The 10623-nt window shown below is 27.7% G+C and overlaps 1 protein-coding gene across 2 annotated transcripts; it reads left to right on the forward strand.

Moving 5' to 3' along the window:
• Positions 1-799: 799 nt before the first annotated feature.
• LOC114280390 (MLO-like protein 12) lies at positions 800-10531 on the forward strand. Of its 2 annotated transcripts, none has more exons than XM_082886694.1 (14): positions 800-1028; positions 1160-1217; positions 1498-1649; positions 2850-2966; positions 3629-3689; positions 5593-5681; positions 5768-5842; positions 5932-6020; positions 6116-6165; positions 6674-6714; positions 6819-6992; positions 7913-7948; positions 8100-8228; positions 9890-10531. In XM_082886694.1, exons 1-14 carry the CDS (start codon positions 906-908, stop codon positions 10214-10216), a joined length of 1521 nt encoding a protein of 506 aa, XP_082742820.1. In that variant the 5' UTR covers positions 800-905; the 3' UTR covers positions 10217-10531. The 2 variants fall into 2 exon arrangements, with proteins under 2 accessions (XP_082742820.1, XP_082742819.1); XM_082886693.1 differs by having other exon boundaries at positions 820-1003.
• Positions 10532-10623: the final 92 nt, after the last annotated feature.

Here is a 10623-nt window from a genome sequence, read left to right on the forward strand (position 1 = left end):
GTTTTTATTTTTTTAGTTGCATCTAATCTAAATGCATCTATAATGTAACAATGTTTACGAACAAATTTGAAAAATAAGTTCACTAAAGACTAAAAAAAAATTCCATTTTTTTTGTTTTTTATTTTTTATTTTTTGTATCTTTAATGAATTTTTTACATCACATATGGAATTGATGTGTTAGTGATGTGATAAATTCTGTTACTTTTTTTTATGGAAGTTAGTCTAGGAGTAAAGTGGGAATTGCAAACATGAAGGGCCAAAGTGGGAAGAATTACAAACATGAAGGGCCAAAGTAGAAAAAATCAAACTTAAAGGGCCAAAGTGAGAAATGGATGAAACTTTAAGGGGGCAAAGTGTAATTTATCCATTTATAGGATCAAATTGTTTCTAGTTGGGTTTCTTGACAGGATCATCCTATTGGGTCTCCATAGACCCATCACAGACCTCACATTGATGATCCGAACTATACAATGTGTAGGGCTCGTTGAATATTTTATTCTTATTAAAAATCATATTAATCAGATATCAATAGTCATTTGATCAAATCACATTTATGTTAATAATTTATTTTTAAAATCATAATTAGCGTTGACACAAATTTAATTTGATCAAGTGACTATCAATATCCAATTAAAATAATTTTTTATACAAATAAAATACTCAACGAATGCTAAACGTTAAATGATTCAAATCATCGATGCGAATTCCGTGATGTGAATTCCGTGGTGAGTCCATAGAACCTAACAGCACGCTCTAATCGAATTTTGAACTGCAGACAGCCTGGCCGATATATTATATTTGGTTGTAATCGTTTTCCTTGTAAACAACAGAATCCCAGGTCTCGAAGACTCTGGAGGCCACAAATTAGTGAGAGAAAGCTCACACAGAGAGAGAGAGAGAGAGAGATGTCTGGAGAAGCAGGGTTACGGAGCCTTGAAGATACACCAACATGGGCAGTGGCAACTATTTGTTTTGTTCTGATTTCAAGCTCCTTACTAATTGAGTATGTCCTTCTTCTCTTATCCAAGGTATGCCCTTCTGTGTGTGTGTGTGTGTGTGTGTGCAGACATGCATGGATGACTCATCATCCTCATGCAAATGATCACAAGCAAAAGTTTATGAGTTCATTGATTGGTATCTCTTTTGAATTGAAAACCAGTACTTCAACAAGAAGAGGAGGAAGTCTCTATTTCAAGCTCTTGACAAGATCAAATCAGGTGACATGACAATAACACTATCATATTATTATTGGGTATTCAATTTGTAATTTTTTTTTTAAATTTTTTTTACTTATTAATCCCCGAGTTTGTCAAGGACTTTGTCCGACTAACTCTTAATACATGTTATACTGGGTAATTACAGCATGTAAGCCAAACCTTGAGCTATTCGTTCAACTATTAAGATTTTAATCTCTTAAAAATTTAGGCATTGACCAACTGAATTAGCTCGGTTAGTTAGATACTTATTTAATTCTACTAACGATATATATGTTGGCAGAATTGATAATGTTGGGGTTCATCTCTTTGTTGCTGACTATTAGTGAAAGGCAAATTGCAAAAATATGTATTCCAAAGAGTGTGGGTGAGACTTTTCTTCCATGCCAAAGCATAACAAGTGATGGGGAGGAGGCAACCAAATGTGCTGAGCAGGTAATAATGTTTATACTTATATTTGAATACTGAATTTAAATAAGAATTAAAAAAAGTGGGAAAAACATTAAAAAAAAATATATAAACGAATTTTTTTTCTATCTTAATTTTTTCAAGTCTTTTTTCAAATCACTATCATCCAAACACAACCTTAAGAAGTAAAATAGAGATAAGTATCAAAGTTCAACTCTTCCTTATTTATATTTGGAAAATGATATACAAATTTACTTTTTAGATTTATTTTCTATATTCAGTAATGCGTTAAGAAAATAATTAATTAATAATTAAAAAATATTTAATTATTAATTAATTATCCTCTTAACATATCATTAAATCTAAAAAATGAATCTAATTTTTGATTCGGAATAACACTACTTTTTTTATTTTCACACCTTTTGGTACTATTGGCTAAATTATCGCATTTTTTACTCTGTAATGCCGTGGACCCCACATTCAATGATGTTTTGGGCCTATCCACCACCACTATGAATCATAGAGTAAAAAATGTATTACTTTAAACTTGCGACCTTAATCACACTCCAATATAAAACAATTTTGGTTGTTATATATAATGGTTTTTGACAACATGATCTACTTTTAATTTTATACTTAGGTTTATACGGTATTTGATTTTCTTTTTTAAGTTCTAGTCTCTCAATAAGGTTTGATGTTATGTTGCTTTTTATTTTTTTATTTTTTTTATATATTAGGATAAATTATACTTGGGTAAATTATACTGACACTTTTTGAGATTTATGTTTATTACAGTTCTCCGTCACATTTGGAAAATTACACTGACCCTCCATTGTCAATGTAATTATTTGACGGTGTTAATTTTTAAGATAAAATAACATATTTACCCTTAACCTTTAGATATCCTTTAAAGGGTAAATTACATTGACACCCCCTAAGGTTTCAATTTAATACGGATTCCCCTTTAAATTAAAAAAAAAAATTAATAAAAATAAATATGAAGAAATATATTTAATTTGTAAAAAATTATTTCTAACTACTCAAAAGATAAAAATTATATAAAAATGATAATTATTTTATATTTTTTATTTCTTAACCAAATTAATTTTTATTTTGTTGCTAAAGTTTTTTTTTTTTTTGGTTTAGTAACTTTTTGTGACAAATTGGCATGTATAGATTTCCATTTCATCTTATGATGTTTTGTTTTGTTTTGTAATATGTGAACAGGGAAAGCTTTCTTTATTATCAAGAACAGGTGTCAGACAACTCCAATTCTTAATCTTTGTGCTAGCCTTGTTCCATGTTTTCTCTTGCTTCCTTACATTCAGCCTTGGAATGGCTAAGGTAATTTTATTGGCATTCACTTGAGGTGCTACTACTAAATACACAAAAAATTTCCCACAACATCCACAATTGTAAAATATAATTCCCAAATAAAGGTCAGTGTGAAGAGAAATATGGTTGGTGTATTTTGCAACACTTACGCTGTGTTTGGTTAGGAGATTTAGAAAATAATTTGAAAAGAAAAATGAAAAATGAATGTGAAATGTGAATAAAATATACCTACACTTCATCTAGTTTCATATACTTTTTCTCTTTTCTTTTCCAAATTCCTTCTCAAATCCCCCAATCAAATGCAGTATTAAAGTCTATTCCTTTTTTCTTTTCTTGACATTTTCTTGGCCATCACTATCCTTCTCCCTTGCATGGTGTCAATGTTTTTGACTTATTTTGAATTGTATGAGAAGAGGAAGGGAACTTGTACAAGGAATCCCTTTATAGAGATATTTTGTAACACTGGAAATTTTAGACCCACGTTTACAATAGTAAAACATGCCATACAAATTAATATATATATATATATATATATATTTATAAATTTTTTATATTAACTAATGTGTCGTGTAATAGGTGTCATATGATAAAAAATATATATATAATTTATTAGTTTATATAATATTAGTCTTTCAATATATATGCTTGCTTTATGTTGGGAGATTTCTCAGATGAAAAGGTGGAAATCTTGGGAGGCACAAACAAGAACATTGGAATACCAATTTTCAAATGGTAAGCCTTTAATTGTTCTTAAAAATTGCATCGTTAGGCCAATTTTACATGAGCTTCTATTTATTTTGTTTGCTTTTGGAATTATAATTTTAAAGGCAAAATTTTTAAATTACTTTTCAAAATTTATAATCAAACACACAACTCAAAATTATTCAAAACTCAATTCAAAAATTAATTTAAAAAATCATAACTAAACATACAAATCAAAATTTAATTCAATTTTTTTTTTTTAAAACTCAAAACCAAACTCTTTTCAAAACTCTATTTTAAAAGAAAAAAATTCAAAAATTCAAAAAAATATTAATTAATTAATTTATTTTTAAATTATTTTTAGAATCATGATTTGAGTGTGTAGTCATGTTTTGAGTTATGAGTTTTGAAAAGAAAAAATTTGTTTGGTTACGTGTTTTGAAAATAGTATTGAGTTGTATTTTAAAAAATTTTAGATTTTTTTTAAATATTTAAAAAATTTCTTAATTTTATTTTTTTAGGGTAAATATTTTATATTTTAAATATTTATTTATTTATTTTAATGTGCACTATATTTCATACATTTATGTGCTGTATCTTTTTTGATATTAATTTTTTTTTAAAATTATTATTTTATTTTAAATATATAATTTTTTTAAACAATTTTTTATTTTATTTTATTTTATAAATATATTTTTAAATATTTTAATTTTTTTTGTTATGTGTTGGTTATGATTTGAGTGTAGAGTTTTGAAAATAGTGTGGGGTTTTGAATTATGTGTTTGGTTATGAGTTTTGAAAATAATTTTTAAATTGAATTTTGAGTTATGTGTTTGGTTATGATTTGAGTGTGGAGTTATGTTTTGAGTTTAAAATATTAAAATTAAAAATTAAAATATTTACAAAATAAAATAAAATATAAAAATAAAAATTATATATTTAAAATAAAAAATAAAATTTTCTTAAACATTTTTAATATTTTTAAAAAATATATCCAAAAAATTCAAAATACAACTCAAAATTCAATAACTCAAACTCAAAACTGAAAATACAACTGAAAACTCTTTTTAAAATTCAAAATTCAAAAACTAATTTCAAAACTTATAATCAAATTTTTTTTTTCAAAACTCAACTTACAATTCTACACGCAAATCACAACTCTAAAAAAAAAAAAAAAATTACAATTCCAAAACTAAACCAAATACAATCTATATTTCTCATCACACCTCTTTTATGCATTGTTACATTTGTACTCTATGAGAAAAAAGGAAAATGCATTGGACCCCCAGTGAGGGTGACCCCCACTACCCCACTGTTTTCTGATTGGTGGAAATATATATATATATATTTTTTCTAAGTCATGCTTGCACAGCCCCCCACGTGGAGGTGGGGTGCTGGGGGGCTCAGGGAGTCCCCAGAGTTCTGGAAAAAAAATACTTGTATATCTTTGTATAAAGAGATATTAATGTTGTGTAATATTTTTACCTTTCAGTTGAGTAAGATGACTAATATAACCTTCACGCTTCGGTTAAGATAGGGTATTAGTAGAAGTCGTTCCAAAAATACCATGCCATTATGAATGTTTCCTTCCTTGTGATATATAAAATTACTAACAATTATTTAGAAAAGCCTTTTTCCTTTCATTAATTCATTCGGGAAAATTTGTCGGATTTGAAAGGAATTAAGCTTTCTTTTATTTTTCATTACTTATCTAGAACTGTCACAAGTTATTATTTGTTTTAATGAATTTAAAAAACAATACCCACTAAAAACCAATTCCAAAAGGTTTCTTTGCTTGTTTTTAACTCTTGCTCTATTAAAAACCATGCATGTTATATATCTAAAAAAAATTCCAATTAGTTTCAAGTATTTTTGAAAAACCAATCAATTTAATTTGTCTCGCCTTTATTTGATTTTGTGTAAATCAACTTAGATCCAAGAAGGATCCAACTCACTCATCAAACATCATTTGGGAGGCAACATCTACAATTCTGGAGTGAGCACCGGTATCTTCGCTTGCTGGTTAGTTTTACAAATCTTAATACCACCATTAATTTTAGTCACATTTGCTTAGTTAAATTATTGTTTTGTGTTTGTGAACTTTGTAGGCTTGTTTCTTTCGCCAGTTCTACAAATCCGTCTCCAAAGTAGACTATTTCACTCTCCGCCATGGATTCATTATGGTATTCCAATAGTTTAATTTGCAAATTTTTGATTTTGTTAGTTATGTAATTAACATGAAATACTTATTATTTGCTATTGTCTCCTCAAGGCCCATTTTGCAGAAGGAAGCCACTTTGACTTCCAAAAGTACTTAAAAAGAGTTTTAGAGAAAGACTTCGGAGTAGTAGTGGGAATAAGGTAATATAGAATGGCATTTGATGATACAACATTTAATCCATCAAAATAAGATTTAATTATGAAAATAATGTTTCTTGAAAATCTATTTTTTGCAGCTTCTGGATTTGGATCTTCTCAGTGGTTTTCATATTTCTAAATGCACATGGTATGTCTAGCTTTTTTAAAATAAAATTTAGGTTGTCACCTAGATTTTCTGAAAGAAAGGGAAAAGAGAAATGAAAATATTCTCCTATTTGGTTGTGTTTTCATTTTATGTTCTCAATTTCAAGAAAATGCCAAAAAAAAAAAAAAAAAAAAAGAACAAAAATATGGTGAATTGATTTCGAATTTTTTTTTAATAAAACCAAACCCCTATTTAGAAAGTACCAAAAAGTTATTTTTGAAAATTTAAAACCCTTTTTGCACAAAAATGAACAACAAAAAGAAAATGATGGTTGTTTTCAAACTTTTTATTAGTTTTGTTTCTGGAAACAAGAAAAATGAAAATGAAGAAAACAAAAAGGCAATCAAACAATTTTTTTTTTTTTCTCTTTTCCTTCTCTCTCTCTCTCTCTCTCTTTTTTTTTCGTTCACAAATTGACATCCAAAACATTCAAATTGAAATTTCTAACTTGAGTATCACTAACTAAATTCTTTTTTTTTTTTTTTGGCAGTATTTTACAGTTATTTCTGGCTTCCCTTTATTCCATTAGTGGTAAGTAAGCAAATTAACTTGATCAAAAATTGCATCTCATAGAAGCAAAATTGCTATAATTTGATAGTCTAATGTACTATATATAATTTTGTATTTAATTGCAGATGCTATTGATAGTAGGGACAAAGCTACAGGCTATCATAACAAGGATGTGTTTGGATACCAATGATAAATCTCTCATTGTCTTAGGAACTTTGCTTGTTAGGCCCAGTGACCACTACTTCTGGTTTGAGAGACCAAAATTACTTCTCCACCTTATGCACTTTATTTTATTTCAGGTGATTCTCTATCCTTGATTTTGATCTAAACTAATCTAGATTAATTTTGAGTTTTTGTTTTGAATTTTCTAGGAGAATGTTTTTTGTATTTTCAAAAAAATAAAAATAAAATAAAAATTGGTCACTATAGTTTTAGAGAGATTTTACTTTTGGATCTTGTAATTTCATTTTCATAATTTTTAACACTATACTTTTATTTCCATTTCAAATATAGTCCCTTCATCAAACTTTGTTAAAACTGCCAAAGAAAAAAAAAGAGCATATGCAGCTTACATGGATGGGATACATGAACTCCTGTGGTTTGCATTTCTCACAAATTTTGACGACTGGACAACATTGAAATGATAATAAAAATCTAGAGTTACAATTGACAAAATAAAAACTATAGCAACCGAAGTGAAATCTTATTGAAACTAAAGGATCAATGATATAATTTAACCATAAAAAATTCATAAACTCCCATTGTTTCATATCATTTTCATCTTTGAGTGAAAACATTTTTTTTAAATCCAAAACACAATTTATATATTTTTTTTAAAAAAGGGTATTTCAAGTAAACTTTCCAGAAAATAATTTTTAGAAATAGTTTGCCAAACTGATTTTCCGAATCAGTTTTCATTTTATTTATTTATTTATTTTTAAATTTTCAAGAACAGAAAATAAAAAAAAGAACATACCAAACACATTAAAAGAAGAAACAGAGAAATATTATGCAAGATTTAATTAGCAGTGATTTGTCCCTTAAAATGTCTTCTAAACATAATATGACTCTTAAAACTACTCTTTTTTTCTTTTGACCCCGAAACGATTTTCAAATTTTGTTTCTCAAAAGCAAGAAAAGTGCTTCCAAATCCAAACCCATTTAACAAATTGGTGTGTTAATTACTCAGTTCTAAACACAATATTTTTGGGCTTTGCAGAACTCATTTCAACTAGCATTCTTCACATGGACTTGGGTAAGTTTATTTTATTTATTTATTTATTTATTTTTATTATTATTTATTTTTAAAGATTAGTAGTGTCTGAATTGCGTTCTATTTTTAGCAATAAACTCCATTGCTGACATTTTTTTTTTTATTTCAATAAAATAAAATAAATATCCAACAGTTCAAATTTGGGTTTAGTTCTTGCTTCCACCAAGGAACTGTGCATATTGCCATACAGCTTTGCATGCTTTTGGTGGTTCACATCCTCTGTGGCTATGTAACACTGCCTCTATATGCTTTGGTTACACAGGTAACACACAAAAACTCTACTGCTCCATTTGTCCTACTAAAGTCATACTTTTTTCAATTTAGCATAAATTACAAATACATTTTTTGAAATTTGTTTAAAATACGAATTATTCTTTGTGATTTTAGAAATTACAAATACCCATTGTTAGAATTTTTTATTTAATAGAATTAATAAAGAAAATAAAATTCTTAACTAATCTTTTATACAACAATAAAATTACCGGAATTATTAATTGAAATATATTTATGACATTATTAAAAAATATTAATTGATTTAATGATTCATTAATAAAATAAATCAGTTATTATGTGATTAAAAATTTAAAATGACGGAATGTTATTTTTAAAATCATATAAAGACAATTCGAACATGGCTCTCTCTATGTTCCAAGGGTCACTCCACCGCACGATCAACCTAGAGAGATAAAATGGGACATGGGACGACATGATCCAATGTGATGATTCTCAAATAGATTTACTTGTTTAGAATCATCATACCATCTTAAAGATTGGGAAATACTATGATGTATATTTTCAAAAGGTATAACTGAATATTATGAGAGTTATAACTAAAAAAATTGAGTTATAATCAAATATCATATGAAATATAATTAAATAATTTTTAAATTATAATTAAAATAATGTCATAATTAATAATACAATAGATTAACCAAGAACACAAAAATCATAACTAAATGTGCGTATAGTACACACCTTAAAGAGAGTGTGTACCATAAAATTTTCCAAAAACTATCACTTATCTATTTTAAGAGTGCAACTTGGGCTGTCTAACTTTAGTAACTAGAGTTTAGTTTGCAACATTTTAGGGCCTGGTAATGTAATTTCAAATTTGATCAAGACCTCAGTTAAAATTTTATAAGCTCCAATTAAATTCGGAAAAGACTTGGGCGTGAGTATTTACAAGCTGATCAACTTGGATTCTATTGTTAATATATTTAAATTATAGAGCAAAATTACACTTTTCAACCTTGTATTTGAATTAAATTTTATTTTGGTTCTTATTGTTTTAAGTTAAAGAATGTTAACCTTAAACTTTAAATCCAGCTTAATTTAATCCTTTAATCTAAATTATTGTCAATTTTTTTCTACGTATACTTGTGTGATTGACGTATGTTAAAAAATCATTAATCTGAACGTTAAATTTGGACGAAAGGACTAAACTGAAACTTACCTTAAAGTTTGGGTTAACATTATTCAAATTGGAAAAACTAGAGGAAGTGCAGTATAAGGATGAAAAAAATTTAATTTTCTTTTAATTTTATATAATAATATGAAATATTTTGATTACGTCACATCGCAAGGTAATACATTGTACTATAACTCAAACCAATTTATTTATTTTTTTATGTTTCGTGTTTGTATTTTTTTGAGATATTTTTCATTTTCTATTTTTGAAAATGTTATATGTTCGTTTAGGACAATTGAGAATAATCATCTTATTTAAATTTGGGTTGGGCTTGGGCTTGGGCTTGAGCAAGCAAATTCGGACAAGGGTTAGGTTTAGGTTTGAATAAATCCTTATACAGTTAAGTGTAATAATGAACAGACTCTCATAGCCTTAGTTATATCCATTTTTTTTTTTAAATGTTCATTTTGTTAGAAGTAAGATTTGTGATATACCAATTTGAAATGTGTAAACAGATGGGAACATCAATGAAGAAAGTAGTGTTAACTGAGGAAATGGTTAAAGGTCTAAAAAGATGGAGAGCCAAGGCCAAGAAGAACTTAGCCAGAAGGAACACCAGCTCAACACTTCACTCCTTGGATGCTTCCATTACTTCTCTTGACACTTCACCTTCTTTCAACACCCTTCATCGTTCGCCCTCCGTAGACCTCGATAATTTGTCAATTGATGGTGATTTTGTTGCCGTTGAAGTAAAAAATGAAGACAATGTTGCCGGAAAAAGAGTAGAACACCATCAGAAGTTTGGATCATTTAGGGGTTTTGACTTACGCGAAGCACTGTAATTTTGCCTACATTTTTTTGTATTTATTTTTTCTCCCTAGTTCGATATAGCGGAAGTCTTGTCACTACAAGAATTTTTACTTTTGGCGACTAAATTTTTAGTCGCCAAAGTTAATTTTTAGTTGCCGAATGGTTTTGGCGACTAAATTATTTGGTCGCAAAAGTATTCGCCAAAAAATTTAGTAAAGTTAATTAGTGACTAAAATTATTTTAGTCGCCAAATGTATGTAATACCTGACTAAGATTTTAGTCGCCAAAATGTTGGACATTAAATTAAATTAGACCATTTTCAGCGACTAAACTTTTAGTTGCCTAAAGTCCCACCTTTTTAGCTACTAAAATTTTAGTCGGCAAAGAGTTTTTTTTTACTACTAAAAATTTAATCGCTGAAAGTTCTATATTTTGGCTA

The sequence above is a fragment of the Camellia sinensis genome, chromosome 9, assembly GCF_055761805.1.
Source record: "Camellia sinensis isolate YWXY chromosome 9, ASM5576180v1, whole genome shotgun sequence".
Lineage (NCBI taxonomy): Eukaryota > Viridiplantae > Streptophyta > Magnoliopsida > Ericales > Theaceae > Camellia > Camellia sinensis.

What these genes read in the sequence shown, in the direction of transcription:
- LOC114280390 (XM_082886694.1), top strand. Translation starts at nt 906, where the DNA reads ATGTCTGGAGAAGCAGGGTTACGGAGCCTTGAAGATACACCAACATGG. An exon ending in TCTTGACAAGATCAAATCAG is followed by an intron (nt 1,218 to 1,497) that starts GTGACATGACAA and finishes ATATGTTGGCAG; the next exon opens with AATTGATAATGTTGGGGTTC. An exon ending in TCAGCCTTGGAATGGCTAAG is followed by an intron (nt 2,967 to 3,628) that starts GTAATTTTATTG and finishes GAGATTTCTCAG; the next exon opens with ATGAAAAGGTGGAAATCTTG.